Raw genomic sequence first — 24,253 nt, 5'->3', positions numbered from 1 at the left:
AACGAATGGACAAATGTTTAATCCTACAGATGAATGAATGAACGAATGGTTGATTAAACTTATGTATGAATGTATAGATCAGTTAATAAATGAATGCATAGCTGAATGTGTTGTATATTTACCTGCACAACTTTGAACCTCGACGGCGTGTGACAGTAGGTCGGTCTGGTGGGCGTCGACGGACAGCTGTCCGACGACGACTCGCGCTCCGGCGTCACTCGCGTCACCTGTGACATAACATAATATATAAGTATATGAGCCTAGCCTTTATTGGTCACCCATCTTCAGAACAACCTCGGCAAGTTAAGCTTAACCTCAGAGATCGATCCGCGTGACTGTCAACTAAGCCACGAGCTCCTCATAGTATATAAGCTAATATATTTTTAAAGACAGCTCCCGTACTAAGAATTGCTCTTGTCTTTCTAAAATACATACAAAAAACGGAAAGTACAACCATACCCGAAACAACTATTTATTTGCGTATCGCAAAAATATTTGTCCTGAGTGGGAATCGAACCCAAGACCTTCCGACGCAATGGTTGCATCGTGGAGACCTTTGCCACAGCGCCATGGAGCTATTCAAGTAAGTAAGTATGCATAAATGTATATTTATACTTAATATTTTAATGCGAAAGTAACTCTGTCTGTCTGTTACTGAATCACGATTAAACTACTGAACCAATTTGCATGAAATTTGATATGGAGATATTTTGATACCCGAGAAAGGACATAGGCTACTTTTTACCCGAGGAAAATGACGCATTCCCATGGGAAAATTCATTCATTTCGCGGGTAAAAACAAGTATATTTGTATGTTTGTATGTATGTATAGTTACCGAGAACCGCGAGTGATGGGTGGGCGCGGGCACGGGGCTGCCGGCCGGGGACGGCGCCGGTGAGGGGGCGGGGGACGGTGCTGGAGACCGCAGGCGACCGCCGCGACGCTCCTCCTCGCCGCCTAGACCCTGCTGTAGATACAAAATTACGTGTTAAATTCGGTTTGATGAATGAATTAATAAATGTATGATGATATGAATGAATGAGTGAATGAATGTATGATAGTATGAATGAATGTATGATGAAAAAAATGAATGATGGTATGAACGAATTAATGAATGTATGAACGAATGGATGAATGACTGAATGTATGATGGCATGACTGAATGAACGATTGGTTGAATGTAGGATGTGTGAATGGTTGAATGACAGAATGTGTGATGGTATAAATGAGTGAATGAATTAATTAATGATTGATTGATTGAATGAGTGAAGGAATGAATGAATGAACGAATGTATGATAGTATGAATGAATGAATGATAGTATGAATGAATGAATGATGGTATGAATGAATTAATGAATGATAATATGAATGAATGAATGAATGATGGCATGAACGAATGAATGAATGATGGCATGAACAAATGAATGAATGTATAACGGCATGAACGAATGGATGAATGACAGAATGGTCATACCATCCTATGGTATGACTGAATGAGTGAATGAATGAACGATGGTATGAATTAATGAATGAACGACGATATGAATGAATGAACGAATGAATGAATGATGGTATTAACTAATTAATAAATATATTATGATGGTATGAATATATAAATTAATGAACGATGGAACGAACGTACGAACGAACGAATGAATAAATGAATGATTGATTGAATGAGAGAATGATTGATTGAATGAGCGAATGAATGATTGAGTGAAAGTTGAAGTGAATGTTTGAATGAAAGTTTGATTGAATGTTTGAATAAATGTATAAATATGAATGAAAAACAAACTAATTAATGAACGAATGTATGTATGTATGTATGTACTTACCCTCAACAAGCAGGTAGTATGACAGGTGAGACTGATCTTCCTGTGCACGGGGTGCTCGTCGTGCCGCGCGGGCGGCTCGTTGCGCCGGCACAGGGTTCGAATCTCGCGCGTCAGACGTCGCACCAGCGTCGTTTCAGGGTCTTCAGCCGATAGGTTTGTTGTTTCCTGAAACATTAAGAAAATATTTAATATTTATTATTATAACGCGGGTTCCTGAAAATTTGAACAATAATGTTAAAAAAATATTATATCTTGCTGAAAGTACGGTCTAAGTAGTGACAAGTTGAACACACATCCGGAGTTACGGCCTGTGTTCACTAACAGACGGAACTGACTGCCGGAGGTGCGACACATACTGACTAGCTGACTGACTGACTGACTGACTGACTGACTGACTAATTGACTAACTGACTAACTGACTAGTTGACTAACTGGCTAGTTGACTAATGGACTAACTGACTAATTGACTAACTGACTAACAGACTAATTGACTAAATGGCTAATTGACTAAATGACTAATTGACTAACTGACTAGTTGACTAGTTGACTAACTGACTAACTGACTAATTGACTAACTGCTAACGGACTGACTAACTGAAGGACTAACTGACTGACTGACTGACTAACTAACTACCTGACTAACAGATGACTGACCAGCTGCCTGACTAACTGACTGACTGACGAACTGACTAACAGACTGACTTATTATTGACTGACTTACTGACTAACAGACTGACTTATTATTGACTGACTTACTGACTATCTGACTAACAGATGACTGACTAACTGACTGACTAACCGACTGAGTAACTGACTGACTAACCGACTGACTAAATGACTGACTAACTGACTGACTAACTGACTGAATAACTGACTATCTGAATAACTGACTAATTAACAAACTGTCTGACTAACTAACTGACTGACTGACTATCTGACACTGACTTACTAACTGACTGACTGACTATCTGACACTGACTTACTAACTGACTGACTGACTATCTGACACTGACTTACTAACTGACTGACTGACTATCTGACACTGACTTACTAACTGATTGACTGACTGACTGACTTCTCGACTGACACTGACTGAATGACTGACTGACTGACTGACCGGCGGTTCGTCGAGGTCTATCTGCGTGAGCGTGGAGTTGTCCTTCATGGCCGACATTATCGACTGTAGCGCCGCGCTGACTGACTGACTGACTGACTGACTGACTGACTGACTGACTTCCCGACTGACACTGATTGACTGAATGACTGACTGACTGACCGGCGGTTCGTCGAGGTCTATCTGCGTGAGCGTGGAGTTGTCCTTCATGGCCGACATTATCGACTGTAGCGCCGCGCTGACTGACTGACTGACTGACTGACTGACTTCCCGACTGACACTGATTGACTGAATGACTGACTGACTGACCGGCGGTTCGTCGAGGTCTATCTGCGTGAGCGTGGAGTTGTCCTTCATGGCCGACAGTATCGACTGTAGCGCCGCGCTGACTGACTGACGGACTGACTGACTAACTGACTGACTGACTGACTTCCCTACTGACACTGACTGACTGAATGACTGACTGACTGACTGACCGGCGGTTCGTCGAGGTCTATCTGCGTGAGCGTGGAGTTGTCCTTCATGGCCGACAGTATCGACTGTAACGCCGCGCTGCCCAGCCTGTTCTCGCGGAGATCTAGCCTCTGTAATAAATAAAATATATTAGTTAAATACATTAATAACTAAAGTATATATTAGTTTATGGAGAGATATCAAAAATGTAACCCAATAATGTCCCACTGCTGGGCAAAGGTCTCCTCGCGTAAAGAGGAAGAGGTCTTGAGTTCACCACGCTGACCAAGTGCGAGTATGTATAGATGTTTGTTACTCTTTCACGCAAATACTATTGAACCAACCTTAATAGTTTGATTACGTAACCAAATATTTTGATTACATAGCCGGCGGTGTCTCAGCGTCTCGGTGAGATAAAATTAATAATAATAAATATTATTGGACATCTCACACACGGTCATTTGATTCCAAACTAAGCAGAGCTTGTACTATGGTAACCAAATAACTGATAAACATACTTGAATACTTCTAAATACATACTTATATAGATAAATTGACAACCAGGCTCAGAACAAATACTCATGCTCATCACACAAATGTGTGTATGTCACTGAACTTCTCTTAAACGACTGGACCGATTTTGATGAATTTTTTTGTGTGTGTTCAAGGGGATCTGAGAATGGTTTAGATTCACAATTTAGTCCGCTGGACAATGTTTTTTTAATGAATTTTTAATTTATTAATAGTTGTTTATTTTGGAATGTTTTACATTGGAACCGACAGACGGCGCTACCATCGCAGTGTCAAATATTTTTAGTCTGTTCCGACAGTTAGTGCTGCGATCAAATGTAAAAAAATGTAAAAAGTTTAAAATTTTCAAATTAAAGACGTGTAGACAGGACAACGTCTGTCGGGTCCGCTAGTAATCATATAGTTGTACTAGCTGACCCGGCAAACATTGTTTTGCCATGTAAATTAAAAAATATATTTTGTCACTTAGGGGTATGAAAAATAGATGTTGGCCGATTCTCAGACCTACTCAATATGCTCACAAAATTTCATGAAAATCGGTCAAGCCGTTTCGGAGGAGTATGGCAACGAAAACTTTGATGCGAGAATTTTATATATATTTTTTTTCTGTGAATCTAAACCATTCTCAGATCCCCTTGAACACACACAAAAAATTTCATCAAAATCGGTCCAGTCGTTTAAGAGAAGTTCAGTGACATACACACTTACAGACGAATTATATATATAAAGATTTACCTGTAACTTATGATGTTGTCGGATGAGGTCTGCGAGCGGCTGCGCGGCGTCGTGCCCCAGGCGCGCGGCCTGCAGCCCCAGCGACACGAGCGAGGCCGGCGCGGCCCCGCCCGCCGCCGCGCGGACCGCGTCAGCGCCCACCGCGTTGCGACCTATGTTCAGTACGCAGAGGGATGCGCACGACCGCTGCGGGGAAGGACAAATAATAATATTAATGTGTAGTCTTCCCGTTTTTTCAAAATAAAATGTAACCTTTATATTGTCCAGGCTTAATAGCAAAAAAGTTCCATTCAAATCCGACCAGTAATTCCGGAGACTAGTGCATACAAACAAACCTCATAAACTTTTTTTTTGGACGCTCTTATCCAGTTGCGCTCATCGGTCGGTATACGATCAATGGGTTAAGCAACTTTTGGCGCGGTCATTCTATAGATGGGTGACCGCATATTGGTATTTGTACCGGGCGTCCCCGTGCTTCGGTGGGCACGTAAAAAATCGGTCCCGGCTGTTGTCAACAGTCGTCAAGCCATGTCAAAGGACTCTCGGGCGGCTTGAACAACTTTGACACTAGGTTGACCACTAACCATACGATAGACACACATATTCGGTCCGACATTAAACTCGCCAGGACTTCGTGTCAGCCTGCGACCAACTGTGCAGCTTGCGCCGAAACGTCAGTCATTTTAAGGTAAAATGCGTGTTCGCGTTAATTCTCGTATTCTATTATACATTAAACATGCAACGCGAGAGTTTAAAAGTTATGAAAACTTACCAATATTTTACTAAGATGCGGCGCACAATTTCTCGTCAATTGATTGTTCCATAGTACTAAGAACGCTAGACCTCGAGCTTCATGGCCACCCACTGTGGAAAATAAAATAAATATTAGTTTTATTGATGACTAGCTGACCCGCGCAACTTCGCTTGCATCACATAAGAGAGAATGGTTAAAATGTTCCCCGTTTTTGTGTAATTTTTTACTGGTACTCAGTTCCTATTGGTCGTAGCGTGATGATATATAGCCTAAAGCCTTTATCGATAAATGGGCTATCTAACACTGAAATAATTTTTCAATTCGCAACAGTAGTTCCTGAGATTAGCGCGTTTAACTAATTTATTAGAAAGGCTATAGGCTATATATCATCACGCTACGAGCAATAGGAGCAGAGTATAAGTATTATTTTTACAAAAACGGGGACAATTATGACCCATTCTCTCTTATGTGACGCAAGCGAATTTGCGCGGGTCAGCTAGTAACTAAAATAAATAAAAAATATATATATTATTGGACAACTCACGCAGAGCTTGTACTATAACCAAATAACTGATAAACATACTTATATACTTCTAAATACATATTTATATAGATACATTAACATCCAGGCTCAGAACAGATACTCGTGCTCATCACACAAAAATTTGTCCCGGGCGGGATTCGAACCCACCACACGTGGCGCTACGGTTGTTACGGCAAGGTGACTGCTTAAACCAATGCGCCAAACGTGCAGTTAACTTCATATTTGTTTATGAATAAGAGGGTTAGACTATGATCTTTGGCGTTGGGATGAATGTATAGATATTTTGAACAGTGGGTTCACTGACCTTGGCACCGATGCGGTGAGAGCGGAGACGCTGCGGCCGAGGGGGGAGACTGGGCCGCTTGTTCAGCTATCGCGTTAGCTAAGTGCGCCACTCCAGCATCCTGAGAACAAATACAGCTATTATTACTTATCCAAATGTATTGGGAACAAGTCTGAGGCGTCTGGCGACGTCACCAGCTTGGTATCCATACAAGTCATAGCAGTTAAATCACTTGGCGACGTCGCCAAGGCTTGCTAAGCACATATTCAATTCGGCAAAATTTATCGCCAATCGGATTTTTTTTTTTATAAAGACAACTCCCGCACTAAGAATTGCTCTTGCGAAAGTTGTTTAGGTCGCCACGCCGATACCACTGCGTCGGGAGGTCGGGTTCGATTCCCACACGGAGCAATTATTTGTTCGATCCACAAGTAATTGTTTCAGGTCTGGTTGTGCTTTGTGTCCGTTGTTTGTATATTTGTAAGAGTCCCCGCGACAAAAGAGCAATTCTTAGTTCGGGAGTAGTCTTTTAAGAAATAACTACAGAAAAAAATAACCCGATCGTTTACCGACCGGTGAGCACAACTGGCTATGGGCGCCTCCTTCATCATCTCAGCCGGGAATCGTCCACTGCTGGACAAAGGCCTCCCCCATCGAGCGCCAATAGGAAAATATGGGCGCCTCCTTACCTGTATAATATTATTGGACAAGTCCAGCAATTGTATTCTATTGTTGTATCGCAGCAGCGACGACAGTTGCGACGCGTCGCTGATCGAGAGCCGGTTGTCGCCGAGCCGCACCTCCCGTATCGAGCTGTTCGATTTCAAAGCTATCACTGTAACAAACATACATACAAATGTTAGATATATGCGACTTGATGTCGGCGGATTATGTCGGCGGGTTTAATGTCGGCGACTTAATGTCGGTAGATTTGTGGGGGACTTGATGTCAGCGGACTTATGTCGGCGGATTCATGTCGGCAACTTAATGACGGCTGATTTATGTCGGCGGATTCATGTCGGCGGATTCATGTCAGCGGATTTATGTCGGCGGGTTTATGTCGGCGGATTCATGTCGGCGGATTTATGTCGGCGGGTTTATGTCGGCGGATTGATGTCGGCGGGTTTATGTCGGCGGATTCATGTCGGCGAGTTAATGTCGGCGGATTTTTGTCGACGACCTGATGTTGGCGGATTTATGTCAGCGACTTAATGTCGGCGGATTTATGTCGGCGGGTTTATGTCGGCGGATTCATGTCGGCGAGTTAATGTCGGCGGATTTTTGTCGACGACCTGATGTTGGCGGATTTATGTCAGCGACTTAAGGTCGGCGGATTAATGTCAGCGACTTAATGTCGGCGGATTTATGTCGGCGGGTTTATGTCAGCGACTTAAGGTCGGCGGATTAATGTCAGCGACTTAATGTCGGCGGATTTATGTCGGCGACTTAATGTCGGTCGGCGAGTTAATGTCGGCGGATTTATGTCGGCGGACTTAAGTCGGCGGATTTTTGTCGGCGGGTTTATGTCAGCGGGTTAGTTAGTTACATACCTAGGCACAGCAGTGGTTCGCCGCACAGCGCGACTCGCTGCAGGCACAGCGCTCGCAGGCGACAAGTGAACGGCTGCAGAGATCTCGCCAACACCGGCGCGTGAGACGACTCTAGCGCAGAGTCCGTCACTTCTAGCTCCGAGAGTTCCGCGCTCTGGAAATAAGAACAATATTATTTAAAGAGCTATATAATAGCTTTATATTTGCTTAGTATTAAACAACATTAATTCATTAAAAAAGGGTTAATTTATGTTATGACTCCAGGTTTTCCGCGCAAAAGATTGACCCATTTTTGGTGGTTCAGAGGTTTAACCCCTAAACCACCGGAAAAAAAAGGTTTTCGGCTATTAAATAAATCAGCGTCTACTTGCTGTTATCTATTATTCTAAGGTTAACTTAAAAAAGGGGGTTTTCCAAGATAAGACTGTGGTAACCAAATAACTGATAAACATACTTATTATATATACATATATATATCGGCTTCCAGTCTCATCGAATACAGCTGAATATCAGTGTTTTGCATGGAGCGACTGCCTATCTGACCTCCGCAACCCAGTTACCTGGGATAACACGATACCCTTCGGTAAGACTGGTTGTCAGACTTTCAAGTGTCTGACTACTGTTAACGACTGTCTAAGATCTTCAGCCTACTGTATATCTAATTACAGGTAAACACAGCATGCATTTTTTTTAACAATGATAAGTTAACTATAGGAAAATGTGACTTAAAGTTAATTAATTACCTTCTTAATCATTCTAGAAGCAGCCTGCCAGCCCCTGATGCCGTACTGTCTGGGTCCACTTATACACACAACCACCGCACTCTCATAGTATTCGATCATATCGAATAGCGCCTCCTGGAAACAATGAGAATTGATTAATGCTAGGACAGGAAAGAGATGGGTGATCTTTAATACATCTTCTTCTTGTCGTATGGTTAGTGGTCAACCTAGTGTCAAAGTTGGTCAAGTCGGAAAGGTTTTTGATATGGGTTAACGACTGTTATCTTAATTGACAATAAACTTTACGTGTCCTCCGAAGCATAGACGCGCTCATCTTAAATACCACTTACGGTCACCCATCTATGAATTGACCGCGACAAACGTTATTGAACCTATAGATCTTTATCTAACCGATATCTTTAAGTTGCCATAATTCAAACTGTGTTTAGTTGGTCTATAGGATTTGTCAATTCATCACGATAAAACGACCTTTTTGTAACTCCCTAATATATCTGAAATCAGCAATTTTAAATGTGAAGTGTCTTTTGGTAAACGGTTATCATCAGTCTAGCCTTTCTTCCAACTATGTTGGAGTCGGATTCCAGTCTCACCGGATGCAGCTGAATACCAGTATTTTACATGCAGCGACTGACTATCGAACCTTCACAACCCAGTTACCTGGGTTATAACACAATACCACTCAGTAAGACTAACTAGAAACTAGTTAGTCTTACTGAGTGGTAAGCCAAGTTCTATAAATTTACAGCTGTGACCCACAATTCAACGTGTCTTCCGAAACACGGAGGAACTCGATATGTATAATAAGGTCACCAATCCATTCACTAACCTTGGCAAGGGTAGCTTAACCTGTAAGTTTCTTCTCACGAGAGACGAATTTTACCGAAACGGTCAAAAATTATATGTTACTAGCTGACCCGGCAAACGTTGCTTTGCCATATGAAAAAAAAATGTGTCACTTAGGTGTATGAAAAATAGATGTTGGCCGATTCTCAGACATGGTCAATATGCTCAAAAAATTTCATGAGAATCGTTCAAGCCGTTTCGGAGGAGTATAGTAACGAAAACTGTGACGCAAGAATTTTATATATTAGATTTTAAATACTTTGTACGAAGTTTATGAAATAAAGAATCTTTTGGATTTGATCGATCGAGTTATTTAACCACAAGATGCTTCTAAACCATCAGGTATAACTCACGGCGCCCTCGTCGTATCGGAAGTCGTCGAAGAGTTTTAAATGCGAAGAGAGTAGTAGTAAGAGACGCAGCCGAGGCTGGAAAGAAGATGGATGGCCGTTTACCAAAATACACTTTTAGGAGTGTTTTAAATTGAGGAGGTTAAGCAACGTAACCTAAGACAAGAAGTAGATGGGTGACCGATTCCTTAAAGACACTTCGGGGAGTGTCTAAATGTCACTTTCACCAGGGACTAGAAGACGATGGGTGACCGTTTACTTAAAGACACTACGGGGAGTGTTTAAATATCACTATCGTCAAGGACTAGAAGACGATGGATGGTCGATATAGCTCACTATTTAGAAAGGTCTGCTTAAATGAGTCTGCAAGCTGTTCAAAGCACAGAGGCAGTACAAGGTAGTGCGGTATAACTCACGGCGCCCTCGTCGTCGATGGCGGCGTGCTCCAGCTCCAGTCTGCGGAACTGCACCCTCCTCAGCGACAGCCTCCGCCGATTGATGAGGTTAAGCGACGTGGACGAGGATTGGAACGAGATGGGTGACCGTATACCAAGACACTTAGAGGAGTGTTTTAAATGCGAAGATGGTGGAAGACAATATAGTGGAAGCTCGGAAGATGATGGGTGACCGTTTACCAGAAGACACTTTAGGGAGTGTTTTAAACTGAGGAGGTTAAGCAACGTAATCGAAGACTAGAAGTAGATGGGTGACCGATTCCTTAGACACTTGAAGGAGTGTTTTAAATGTCACTATCGCCAAGAACTAGAAGACGATGGGTGACCGTTTACTTAAAGACACTTCGGGGAGTGTTTAAATGTCACTATCGTCAAGGACTAGAAGACGATGGGTGGTCGATAACAAAGCTCTCAGGCAGTACAAGCTCGTGCGGTATAACTCACGGCGCCCTCGTCGTCGATGGCGGCGTGCTCCAGCTCCAGTCTGCGGAACTGCACCCTCCTCAGCAGCGCCTCGAGCGCGTCGGGCGCCGCCGCGCCCACCAGCGAACATTGCGACAGCGTGAGGCGAGGCGCGCGACAGCCTCCGCCGATTGAGGCTTCTGGTAACTCCTGGAATGTGGAGAAAGAACTGGTGATTATTCTGCTAGAATTAAGAAATGATAAGCTAACAATTGCTCTTGTGTCGCGGGGACTTTTACAAACATATGATATAACTACATTAAATGATAAGCATGCAACGCATTTTTTTTTAATTTATACTCCCACGCAAGTGGTCGCAGGCAACACACCAATGACTTTTCCAAGTTATGTGTGTATTAAAAATAATTATCACATGCTCCAACAGTGAAGGAAAACATCATTATGAAACCTTGCTTGCCTAAATTTGTATAATAGTTTCATTACTGGGGGCATGCAAACTCCCCCGCCCGCACTTGGACAGCGTGGTGGACCCAAGGCTTAACCCCTCCCTTGTTTGGGAGGTGATTCTTACCCTGCCGGGGGACAGTTATGGGTTGACAAAAAAAAGACTAACCCCTGATTTCTGAGGTACATTTAGCGGTAGTTTATCTATTTAATAGCGTTTAAACTCGTATAAAAAAACGCTATTGAATAAATAAAGTACCGCTAAATGTACCTCAGAAACCGGGGGTAAATGTTTGACATACGCTTGCTTACTCCATTTAATATTATAATAAGTATCTTACCCGTATCTGTTGCAACACACTGTCGATACACGGTGTGTTGTGTCGGCGACACGCCTCTAAATATTCAGCCGCTAACTGCGAGCGCGTCGTCGACGGTACTGCGAACAAACATACAGAATATTATTACATTACTATCATTATAACTATAGAACGACATCTTAGTAGAGAGCCTTGTAAAGCTCGCGGCTGGCGGGGATATATAAAACACTAGCTGACCCGCGCAACTTCGCTTGCGCCACATAAGAGAATCATAATTCTCCCCGTTTTTGTAACATTTTTCACTGGTACTCTGCTCCTATTAGTCGTAGCGTGATGATACATAGCCTTCCTCAATAAATAGGCTATCTAACACTGAAAGAATTTTTCAATTCGGATCCGCAGTTCCTGAGATTAGCGCGTTCAAACAAACAAACAAACTCTTCAGCTTTATAATATTAGTATAGATAATTATTCAAGTTATTACAGCCATGATATATTAACGACATGCCGCGTCATTAAATTCACCGAACACTTTATAGTATCGTGAATACGCTACAATGACGTCACTCGTTCTGTCACACAACACCGTGACGTCATCTAGTGCACTTACTACCACCGATCAAGTGTGTGTCAAAGTTTTGTGAAAGGAAATATTTTATTTAGAGCCCTTTTTTCTATACTCAGACCTTTTAAGCTGTGGAATAATCTAGGTAGATACTTTTGAGCTATACAATCGAATCAAAATAATTACTTTGATCTCATTCGAGACTGTTATCTTAGTTGACAACAGCCGGGACCGACTTTTTACGTGAGAAGTCCAGTTCAAATACCACAATACGGTCACCCATTTATGGAATGACCGCGCCATGGATTGCTTATCCTACAGATCGTTTACCGACCGGTGAGCACACCTGGCTATAGACGCCTCATCATATGGTAATTTTGGCTTTTATCGATCACTAACCCCTGGTTTCTAAATTATTGATTGTTAAGTAAAGCATGCTTTCGACTTACCCCCGGTTTCTGAGGTACATTTAGCGGTAGTTTATCTATTCAATAGCGTTTAAACTCATATAAAAAAAAACGCTATTGAATAGTTAACTACCGCTAAATGTACCTCAGAAACCGAGGGTCAGTCAAAAGCATGCTTGACTTAACACTTAACACTCAATAATTTGGGTAAAGTTTAAGAACCGCTGTACTCTCGAGAACCCATAAACCTACTTACTTAAGTGTGACTACAATTTGAAATAAGCACAAGTATATAGGGCAATGGATTTTAACGATCCAGATGAAATCATCCTGGATTTATTCCTCTTATTCTTCTTCTTATCGTATGGTTAGTTGTCAACCTAGTGTCAAAGAATCGAACCCATGCTTAGCAATCACTTCTAACCGCGCTACATATCTTATTCATATTTTCAAAGTTTATTTACAAGATATAGACTTCCTAACAAAAATAACCATTACAAAATAGTAACTTGAAAAAAAGACAAAAAGACATCTAACTATGGGTATGTAATCGTCAACCTCTGTCCCAATAACATACCTCCAATCAGAGTTAAGCCTAACTGACGCTGCAAACCAAACTACCGTAAACCTACCTTCAACCAAATATAAGTTATTGAAACTCTAAAGTTCAAGCCGCCCTCGATTTCTCTATAGAACTACACTTATAACTATGTAAAATATTTTTCGCTCAGTAGCACGATATGTTAAACTTTTCTAACTGCTATTTAAACGATAAAATATCTAGAATTGTTTAATTAGTATCTCGATCTAGAATCTAAATGCCTTTTCAGTCTTGTTAAATGTCAGTTGATTTTAGGTCAAAACGGTTTCTTTGTGAAATTATTGTAATTAATTATTTTAATTATTATTTATATAGTTATGTTGTCTTCCTCAATAAATAGGCTACCCAACAGTAAAATATATTATTTCAATTCGCACCAGTAGTTCCTGAGATTAGCGCGTTCAAACAAACAAACAAACTCTTCAGAGGGGACCCTTGTCCAGCAGTGTTGAATTAACGGCTTACATTTCAAAATTTATTTAAATAACTATAACATAGTCCCACTAACCGTTCGGTCTTCTTCTTATCGTATGATTAGTGGTCAACCACATTAGGCAAAGCTGTTCAAGCCGACCGAAAGACCTTTCACATGACTTAACGACTGTTATCTTAATTGACAACAACCGAGACCGACTATTTCCTTGCCCTCCGAAGCACAAAAACGCTCAGTTCAAATACCACTATACGGTCACCCATCTATAGAATGACCGCGCCAACTGTTGCTTAACCTACAGATCGTTTACTGACCGGTGTACACAACTGGCTATGAGCGCCTCAAACGATAATCGTTCATTATATTGTAGTAAAATTGTTCAAGATGTTTGGCGGCATATAGCCTGTAAAGTACATAAGTACAATGGCGATGACGTCACAGTAGTAAATATTTCCATCGCGGCCGTCATGACGTCATCGACACACGACACTCTCATGTACTTCTCAATGATATTATGAACTTCTTCTTACTTCTTAACGTATGGTTAGTGGTCAACCTAGTGTCAAAGTTGTTCAAGCCACCCGAAAGGCCTTTGACATGACTTAACGACTATTATCTTAATTGACAACAACCGGGACCGACTTTTTACGTGCCCTCCGAAGCGTCACTCCACGTCATCCATGTGGTCACCCATCTATAGAATGACCGCGCCAAAGGTTGCTTAACCTACAGATCGTTTACCGACCGGTGAGCACAACTAGCTATGAGCGCCACAAACGATAATCGTTATATATTGTAGCAAAATTGTTCAAGATGTTTGGCGGCATATAGCCTGTAAAGTACATAAGTACAATGGCGATGACGTCACAGTAGTAAATATTTCCATCGCGGCCTTATGACGTCATCGACACACGACACTCTTGTACTTCTCAATGATATTATGAACTATTTCTGTATGAGTCATTGAAGGAAGAGGAATTGCGGTTGTTGGGTCAAAAGTCATGGAAGATTTTTAAACAAAGTAATGCATTTCATTTCCATTTATTTATTTGCACTCTGGATACATTATTTGGTTATATTAATAATTTCGTCAAGGGGTACGGTAAACACGATCCAAACCTTATATGAGTAGCCAATCACAAAAAATATTGATTCAGAGCCCTGCCTCACTAGGACGCCATGGCGGCATCGCTGGCTACGTATCCAAGCAGTTAATATTGCAATGTCACGTTGCCACACCGTCGCCACGTGAGTTAGGTGACATACATTTGGATACTAACTGCTTGGGTACGTAGCCAGCGACGTCGCCATGGCGTCCTAGTGAGGTAGGGCTCTTATTCCAAACCCGAAATATTGTTACACTAGCTGACCCGCGCAACTTCGCTTGCGTCACATAAGAGACAATGGGTAAATTTTTTTCCCGTTTTTGTAACATTTTTTACAGGTACTCTGCTCCTATTAGTCGTAGCGTGATGATATATAGCCTATAGCCTTCATCGATGAATGGACTATCTAACACTGAAAGAATTCTTCAAATAGGACCAGTAGTTCCTGAGATTAGCGCGTTCAAACAACCAAACAAACAAACAAACAAACTCTTCAGCTTTATAATATTAGTATAGAAGTATAGATGAACATAAATTGTCGCATGTATGCAAACGGCGTACCTGTCCACCCTTCCTGCGCTCTACTAGTCACCAAGGGCTGGTTAAAGTGAAACATTTATGACAAAAGGAACATAGTTTGTGGTCATATATGACCCAGGTACCTTAATTGTTCTATGTCAACCTACCCCCCTACAGAGAAAGGGGGTAGTATATATAATATCGTGATGTTTGCCTGTCTGTGTACAGTCAGAACACAAAATGACATAATTATATCAGTGTAAAACAGAGCTAGATTTGTTATCGCTTTTATTGTACTGTAAACATAATAAGGTTTGATACAAACTTTCATAGAAATACACTTATTTTTGCAATACTTTGTGTCCGTTGTTTGTATGTTTGTATAAGTCCCCGCGACACAAGAGCAATTGTTAGTGCGGGAGTTGTTTAACGAAAAAAATACATCCTAATATGCTTTATCTGCTAAACAGTACCACCGATTTCGATGAAATTTACCACGATGATAGTTCAGTCATGCAAAATAGGCTACATTGTGTATAGGTCTGAAATCGGAGATAAAAATTCCCACCCGTACAAGTTAGCTATTCTATACTGTAATGCTAAGTTCATATGATCGCGCGGAGTCGCACAGAACTTTCGACCGAGCGGTACAAGATCTAAGTAAACAGCTAGTATCGTCTACATCACCGCACGAAACCGCGCGACGCTCTCCGACCCGCGCGCTAGTTCTTGAACCGCGAGAAACCGCGCGGTTCCTCGATTCTGTTACCGCGCGGTGTTGTAGACAATACTAGCTGTTTACTCCGATCTTGTACCGCGCGGTCGAAAGTTCCGCGCGATCATATGAACTTAGCCTAAAATAAATCGCACTGCAACAAATCTAAAGTTAGAACCGTCCCTAAAAAACCTATCACCACAACACAACTATGACTTCATCGTGTGACCTTGAGCTTCAATGTCAAGGTCGCTCGGGTGAGTTATCACCACGTGTTCGTTATATACAAGGAAAACAATTTATGAGTTCACTTTTATTTATTTGTTACTAGAGGCCCGTGAGTTCGTCCGCGTGGAAACTCTTCCCGTGTAAATTCCGATCGAGAACTCCGAGATAAAAAGTAGTCTATGTGTTATTCTGGGTCTTCAGCTACCTGTATACCAAATTTCATCGTAATCTGTTCAGTAGTATTTGCGTGAAAGAGTAACAAACATTCATATACTCACAAACTTTCGCATTTATAATATTAGTAGGATATTACGCCTGTTCACCCGAAGGTGAGAAGTGTATAAAATACACCCATGTATCGCCAATTATAATTTTTAGGGCACAGTTTTCACAACTTCTAAACATCTAATTAATAAATTAATTAAACCCATTAATGTCCCACTGCTGGGCAAGAGTCTTCTCTCGTAATGAGAGAGGGGTTTGCCCTCAACTCCACACCGCCAAGTGCGGGTTGGGGACTTTGCGTACCTTCAAGAACTGTTCTAAACAACTCTCAGGCATGCAAGGTTGCATCACGATATTTTCCTTCACCGTTGGAACAAGTGATCATTATTTCTAATACACACATAACTTGGAAAAGTCATTAGTGTATTGCCTCGGGTTCGCACCTGCAACCACTTGCGTGGGGGGTACCAACTTGTACCACTCGGCTATCACTGCTCTTTTTTTTTCTGCCTCTATGAAATATAAGATGTAAGGTATGTATTACTAAAATACTACATCAAAAAATATCCCAAATATTTTATTAACATAGCATTTGTTACAATATCCACAAGTCCTGACATCTATGCTAGCCGAAGTTGCTACAAATGACAGTGTAACCAATGTCAACATAATTTCACCCAAAAATAACCTCATCTCCAAAATTTTCCTTTATCTGTTAGTATTTCATACAAACACGTGTCTCAGAGGCCAGTAATCCCTTGTATTTGGACCTGGTCCAACATTCACACGTACAAACTTCTATGGATACCACCACACCTGGACCGTGTCATAAATAGGAAATAAATAGAATTGTTGAAGGGGCAGCTGACGTAAAACACAAATATCAAGAGAAACCGTGCGACAATCTGTCTAATGTGAATTACTTTGTTATGATTCAATGAGCTCGTGGCTCTGAAGTTAAGCTACACTTGCCGAGGTTGTTCTGTGGATGCGTGACCAGACCATATTATATGTATCGAGTTCCTCCGTATTTCGGAAAGCACGTTATATTGTGGCTCCAAAGATCATAAATCGTTGACAGTAGTCAGAAGCTTGACAGTCTGACAACCAGTCTTATCGAGAGGTATCGTGTTATAACCCAGGTAACTGTGTTATGATACGATAATAATTAATGTTATGTTGGAGGTGCGATGGGCAGTCGGTCCATGTAAAATACTCATATTCAGCTTCATCCGGTGCGACTAGACATCGACCTAAACATTGTTGAATAAAAAGCGCTGATGATGATAATGAAGAGACTCATATTCTCCACACTTATCAGAAACGATGTAATGTTCTCTTGCCTGTATAACTATTAGGTCGGGGAAAAAGTCTTTTCGCATTATAGTATGTATGAACTTGTAATAAAATCTTTTCTCTACCTCACAAGCTCACTGAAAGAAACCCAATGAACCGTGTACTCATTTGTGATTCTTGAAGCCAAAGAGATTTTATTACAAGTTCATACATAGTATAATGCGAAAAGACTTTTTCCCCGACCTAATATGATTTCAATATATTTGGTTGTGTAGATAATAAGTGCTAACGAATTCCTAGTAAGAGTGACATAATGCAGCTAGGAATAGACTGTGTTAGTCAGTTTCCGTCTATATCTATACTAATATTATAAAGCTGAAGAGTTTGTTTGTTTGTTTGTTTGAACGCGCTAATCTCAGGAACTACTGGTCCGATTTGAAAAATTCTTTCAGTGTTAGATAGCCCATTTATCGAGGAAGGCTATAGGCTATATATCATCACGCTACGACCAATAGGAGTAAAAAATGTTACAATAACGGGGAAAATTTTGACCCATTCTCTCTTATGTGACGCAAGCGAAGTTGCGCGGGTCAGCTAGTGGTGTAATATTATGACTCAATATTGTCTAGTTGTTCAATATATGCTAGTATTACTTTCCCACTGCTGGGCACTGAGTCGCCCATAGCCAGTTGCGCTCACCGGTCGGTAAACGATCTGCGAGTTAAGCAAACCTTGGCGCGGTTATTCTATACATGGGTGACGGCATAGTGGTATTTGAACTGAGCGTCTCCATGCTTCGGAGGGCACGTTTAAAGTCCGTCCTGATGTTATCAATTAAGATAACAGTCGTTAAGCCATGTCAAATGCCTTCGGGCGGCTTGAACAACTTTGTCACTAGGTTGACCACTGACCACACGACAAGAAGAATAAGCAGTCGTATACACTACTATATGCACAAAAATACAGACTATCCATAATTTCTCTAATTAGAAGATTTTTTATACATTTATGTTACTTATTAATTAACAAAGAAGAAGTATTTCTTGACGTCAGACTTCATCAAGATCTTTAGCAACAGACTCTTTGTCCGACACGCAAGTCGACACATATTATAAAGGTGTTTGTATACCAGAGGTACGTAAGGATTAGTATATAGTTTAATAGGGGGCGAGCCTATTGCCATCTATCGGACATATAATCAAACTCCAGACTTCTATCGATAATATTAAATACAATTTTTTACTTTTTCATTATTAAGAAACATGGCTATCAACTATAAACTTACGATGAAGAAATCATACATAATTAATAATCCAAGCCGAGCAAAAAAAGCAGCACGGCCGTATCATCCTTTTCTCGAAGCAATTCAGGCTATTTTCGACCCCCCTATAGTTTCGTTGTGGATATAACAAGAAATTCGATTCTCATACGGAAGAACTATTTGTGCGATCCACAAATAATTGTTTCGGATCTGGTTGTACTTTGTGATCATTGTTTGTATGTTTGCAAAAGTCCCCGCGACACAAGAGCAATTTTAAGTTGTCTTTAAAAAAAACGATTCTGTCAGAGTATTCGTCTGATTTCGGATATAACATTGTCTTGCCACAATATTTACTCGTTAGCCAGTAGAGACACATCCCAAGAGCTGGCAAGGGACCATGGCAACTGGCCACGAGGTGAACTAACTATGAAATATTACATTTCGTTCACCGCTGACTAACACATACGCTCATTCTTATTTATAGGATAAAATGTTTCCGTGAAATTTCACAAAGACATTATGAAAGGGCTTTATTGTTGTAAGTTCCCAACCACTTGGTCAGCGCGGTGGACTCAAGGCCTAACCCCTCCCTCATTACGGGAGGATACCCTTGCCCAGCAGTGGGACATTAATGGGTTAAATTTATTTATTTTTATAATTTATTGTAGAAGATATACCGATTGTTATTTTTGTTTCACTGTCTCCGTGGCGCAGTGGTCTAGGCCGCTACAATCGCGTCGAGAGGTCGTAGGTTCGATTCCCACACGGAACAATTATTGCGATCTAGTTTTTTGCGTGCGAATTAATTGTTTGTATGCTCGTGGCTTAGTTAACGACAGCCGCGCGGGTCGATCTATGAGGTTAAGCCACGCTTGCCGAAACTGTTCTGTGTATGGGTGACCATCTTACACATATCGAGATCCTTCGAGTTTCGGAAAACCCGTTAAATGGTGAGTCCCGGCTGTTTTTATCAAAGATCTTTGACGGTGGTTATCAGTAGTCAGAAGTTTGAAAGTCTGACAACCAATCTTACTAAGATTCGTGTTATAAGCCAGGTAACTGTGTTGTGGAGGTCCGTTAGACAGTCGCTCCATGTAAAATACTGGTATTCAGCTGCATCCGGTGAGACTGGAAGCCGACTCCAACATAGTTGAAAGAAAGGTTAGGCTGATGATGACTGTCTCACTCCTGGGCAAAGGTCTCCCCGAATGAGGGAGGGGTGAGGCCTTGAGTCTACTATACTAGTCAATACGGACTAGGGACTTACGTCCTTAGGAAATGTGTTAAACAACTTTTTGTTTCGTAGCTTCAAGTGTATTCTTTCGTCGGCAGTTCACAAAGTGCCATACATTTATCATTCAGAGTGCCGGCCGGTCATTATAATCAACAATAATGAACTGGAATTGAACCAAATAACAATTAGCGAGGCAATAAATTAACTCAACGACGCGAGTGTACACCGTCACATTCATTATTGCTTATTATAGAAGTAGTATTCATTCACTAGTCGGTAATATCCCACTAATATCGATATATTCCTAGTTGTCACCCCGGCGGTCAGTGATAGAGGAGATAACTGGAATATACTTTAACTAGCTGACCCGCGCAACTTCGCTTGCGTCACATAAGAGAGAATGGGTCATATTTTTCCCCGTTTTTGTAACATTTTTTACTGGTATTCTGCTCCTATTGGTCGTAGCGTGATGATATATATATAGCCTTCCTCGATAACTAGGCTATCTAACACTGAAAGAATTTTTCAAATCGGACCAGTATTTCCTGAGATTAGCGCGTTACAACAAACAAATCAATAAACTCTTCAGCTTTATAATAATAGTATAGAAGTATAGATAACAATATTGTCCTAGCTAGTATCCGGCTACAGTGGTTAGTTTCATTGCAACTGGTCAAAGGTGCAAGACTTTGTTTATAGTGTCCAAGTGTGGTGTGTACAATACACAGATACACTCTCTATTCCTTTACTCTCATAACCCGGTGAGACGGATAACCGACACGACCAGTGAGAGGTCAGGCGCAGGATCGACGGCTTTACGTGCTCTCCGAGGCACGGAGGTCTACGAAATCAACTTCTTTACTCCGGGCATATTAAAAAAAATCCTAACAGAAATTCTCAGAAAAGAATTTATGGCCCGAACCAGGATTCGAACCTGAGACCTCTCGTGCGGCAGGAGCATACACTTCCGACCGCGCCACAGAGGCAGTCACCACTAATAATACAATAGTGCTGTAACTCAAAAAACTTTTATCAGCTTTTATTTAGCGGTAGTTAATCTATTAACTGTCATTTTTATATGAGCTTAAACGCTATTGAACAGATAAACTTAGACCTAAAACAAAAAAACAGAATAGATAAACTACCGCTAAATGTACCTCAGAAACCTGGGATAAGAATAGTGTCGTGGTACTTTTACAAACATACAAACAATTAAAAGGAATTTCTTACAAACATATCATACATACTTGCTCATCACTCTCTCACATGACCTGTTCGCAGAATGTAACACCTGACCGTTTGACGTATACTATTACATCAATACTAAGAATCATCTAACTAAATAAAAAACATAACTATCAATTAGAAGCGCCCATAACCAGTTGCGCTCACCGGTCTGACAACAATCTGTGGGTGAAGCAACCATTGGCGAGGTCCTTCTATAGATGGGTGACCGCATAGTGGTATTTGAGTTGGGCGTCGCCGTGCTTCGGAGGGAACGTACGAAAGTCGGTCCCGGTTGTTGTGTACAAAGATAACAGTCGTTAAGCCATGTCAAAGGCCTTTCGGTCGGCTTGAACAACTTTGACACTAGGTTGACCACTAATCAGACGCCAAGAAGAAGAATAAGATATACAGGTAAATTGTACAGACATATACATCCTACTAATATTATAAATGCGAAAGGAGAATGGACAAAATAGTATGGAGCAATAGCAGAGTACCAGTAAAAAATGTTACGGAAACCGGGAAAATTTTTACCCATTCTCTCTTATGTGACGCAAGCGAAGTTGCGCGGGTCAGCTAGTTTCTAATACACCCATAACTTGGAAAAGTCATTGGTGTATTGCTTCGGGTTCAAACCTGCAACCACTTTCGTGGGAGGTACTAACTTATACCACTCGGCTATCAATGCTATCTAATAATAAATAACAAAATAGAAAAACACTTTACCCAACCCGGGAAAAGAAAACAATCTTATACACCAACAACACTACAAAATCATGACGTAAATACAATTCCATCAATACTGAGAATCATTTAACTAGAAAAACTACACAATCATTGTTACACAGTTGTAAATAGTATAAAAATCATCATCACATTTTGCGCCTGCGCCGCCCCGCTGTCTGACCGCATACACTCACACATACATACATACATACATACATAGATGTTTGTATGATGCATATACTTAAGGCCGATACAGACATAGAAAATAATTATTTTGTTTTTTTTTGTTTAGATTCTTGGCAATCCTGGCTTTATGTCTCACTAGAGGCTGCCTGCGACTACGTCCGTGTGGAAACCCTTCTCGTGTAAATCCCGATCCCTCGGGAACTCCGGGATAAAAAGTAGCCTATGTGTTATTCTGGGTCTTCAGCTACCTACATACCAAAATTCATCGTAATAACTTCAGTAGTATTTGCGTGAAAGAGCAACAAACATCCATACATACATTTCCACAAACTTTCGCATTTATAATATTAGTAGGATTTATCCAATTAAAATCCAAACACAGTATTAAATAAAATAAAAAAAGTCGTATTTGTTCGTCTGGACGCGGACTAAGGCCTAACTCGTCCCTCGTATGGTAAGAGACGTTTGCCCAGCAGTGGGACAGTAAAAAGATAATTTTCATCGCCGTCGTATGCACGTTGCCTTAACCCACGCAAATGTGCGCGCATACAAACACCGCGTTACGATCTATTTCTATTCAATTTATGATTGTAAACACGACTGATTCATTAACGTTTAATACGTCTATCTCTTTCACTCTCACCTAATTATAACAAGTTAGAGCGAGATGAAACATAAATAATGAACACAAATGTGGAGAGGTAATTTAGGAAACTATTTAGAGAAATGATTTTAACATACATACGTAAATATCACGGTTGTTATACCTAAAGATGCAAGCAGATATTGTATGTTTTTATTTCCAAAAGACAACTCCCGCACTAAGAATTTCTCTTGTCGCGGGGACTTTTACAAACATACAAGAACATGCAAACAACGGACACAAAGTACAACCAGACCCGAAACCATTATATGTGGATCGCACAAATAATATTGTTCTGAATCGAACCCACGACATTCCGACGCAATGGTAGCGGCGTTGTAACTTAAACCACTGCACTACGAAGGCATTCGTCGAAATAGACCCACGTTTCGCCATTAACAATGTTAGTCCCATGTATTAGGTCGGGGAAAAAGTCTTTTCGCATAGTATGTATGAACTTGTAATAAAATCTCTTTGGCTTCAAGACTCACAAATGAATACACGTTTCATTAGGTTTCTTTCAGTGAGCTCGTGAGGTACCCAAATATCGAGCTTTTTTGTGTAGAGAAAAGATTTTATTACAAGTTCATACATACTATAATGCGAAAAGACTTTTTCCCCGACCTAATAATAGGGGGCGGGCCTATTGTCATATACCGGGCACGTTGCCAAATTAGAGTTGATTTTTGTTAAAGATATGCTAGTTTTTCCTTGTATAACGCTTTTTATTTGGGGAGAAATCTCTTCATCAGGGAAAGTCCATTTCTTGCATATGACTCCCGAAAGATATTTGGGTTTAATTTGTTACTCATCAGCAATATTTTAAAGTTCTTTAGACAACTCATGGGTTTTCTGGGGAGATTTTTTCAACTTTCGGCACAGTGATTAACGTGGTCACCTTGCCGTAATAACCGTACCGCGTGTGGTGGGTTCAAATCCCACTCTGGTCAAATATTTGTGTGATGAGCACGAGTATCTGTTCTGAGCCTGATTGAAAATGTATCTATATAAGTATGTATTTACAAGTTCGGTGGAAAATGTCTACAAATCCTCTCTTAGTGCTCCTCTACTAGGAAATCATAAGGAATGTTCATAGTAAATTTCAAGTTTCTACGCTAAGCGGTTTCGGCTGTGCGATATCCAATAGCCGGTCAGTAACCGAAGAGTTTTATATATCGCTACTCAATAGCGTTTTTTTTATATGAGTTTAAATGCTATTGAATAGATAATATCAGCTTAGCCTTTTTTCCAAACTATGTTGGAGTCGGCTTCCAGTCTCACCGGATGCAGCTGAATACCAGTGTTTTACATGAAGTGACTGTCTATCAGACCTCCACAACATAGTTACCTGGGATATAACACGATACTCTTCGGTGAGACTGGTTGTCAGACTTTCAATCTTCTGACTACTGTTAACGACTGTCAAAGATCTTCGAAAATGACAGCCGGGACCCACAATTCAACGTGCCTTCCGAAACACGGAGGAATTCGAAATATGTAAT

The 24,253-nt window shown here is 40.9% G+C and overlaps 1 protein-coding gene across 2 annotated transcripts in view; it reads right to left on the bottom strand.

Annotated features, from left to right (window-relative positions):
* LOC142985631 (uncharacterized) overlaps positions 1 to 24,253 on the bottom strand; it is a 49,908-nt gene that overhangs the window by 11,101 nt on the left and 14,554 nt on the right. Inside the window, exons 2-13 of one of the 2 annotated variants that reach the window (XM_076133916.1) lie at positions 11,401 to 11,498; positions 10,637 to 10,804; positions 8,545 to 8,658; positions 7,802 to 7,955; positions 6,941 to 7,086; positions 6,273 to 6,372; positions 5,443 to 5,534; positions 4,671 to 4,856; positions 3,428 to 3,535; positions 1,838 to 2,002; positions 837 to 968; positions 123 to 227 (exon numbers count right to left, since the gene is read on the bottom strand). In XM_076133916.1, coding sequence (XP_075990031.1) covers positions 123 to 227; positions 837 to 968; positions 1,838 to 2,002; positions 3,428 to 3,535; positions 4,671 to 4,856; positions 5,443 to 5,534; positions 6,273 to 6,372; positions 6,941 to 7,086; positions 7,802 to 7,955; positions 8,545 to 8,658; positions 10,637 to 10,804; positions 11,401 to 11,498 — 1,568 coding nt within the window. Of the gene's footprint in view, positions 1 to 122; positions 228 to 836; positions 969 to 1,837; positions 2,003 to 2,954; positions 3,225 to 3,427; positions 3,536 to 4,670; positions 4,857 to 5,442; positions 5,535 to 6,272; positions 6,373 to 6,940; positions 7,087 to 7,801; positions 7,956 to 8,544; positions 8,659 to 10,636; positions 10,805 to 11,400; positions 11,499 to 24,253 lie in introns of those variants that run through there. The other variant, XM_076133917.1, reaches the window with a different exon arrangement.

This window comes from Anticarsia gemmatalis, chromosome 30, assembly GCF_050436995.1.
Source record: "Anticarsia gemmatalis isolate Benzon Research Colony breed Stoneville strain chromosome 30, ilAntGemm2 primary, whole genome shotgun sequence".
Lineage (NCBI taxonomy): Eukaryota > Metazoa > Arthropoda > Insecta > Lepidoptera > Erebidae > Anticarsia > Anticarsia gemmatalis.
Note: the sequence above shows the minus strand (reverse complement) of the source record. Positions and strands in the feature narration are given on the sequence as shown.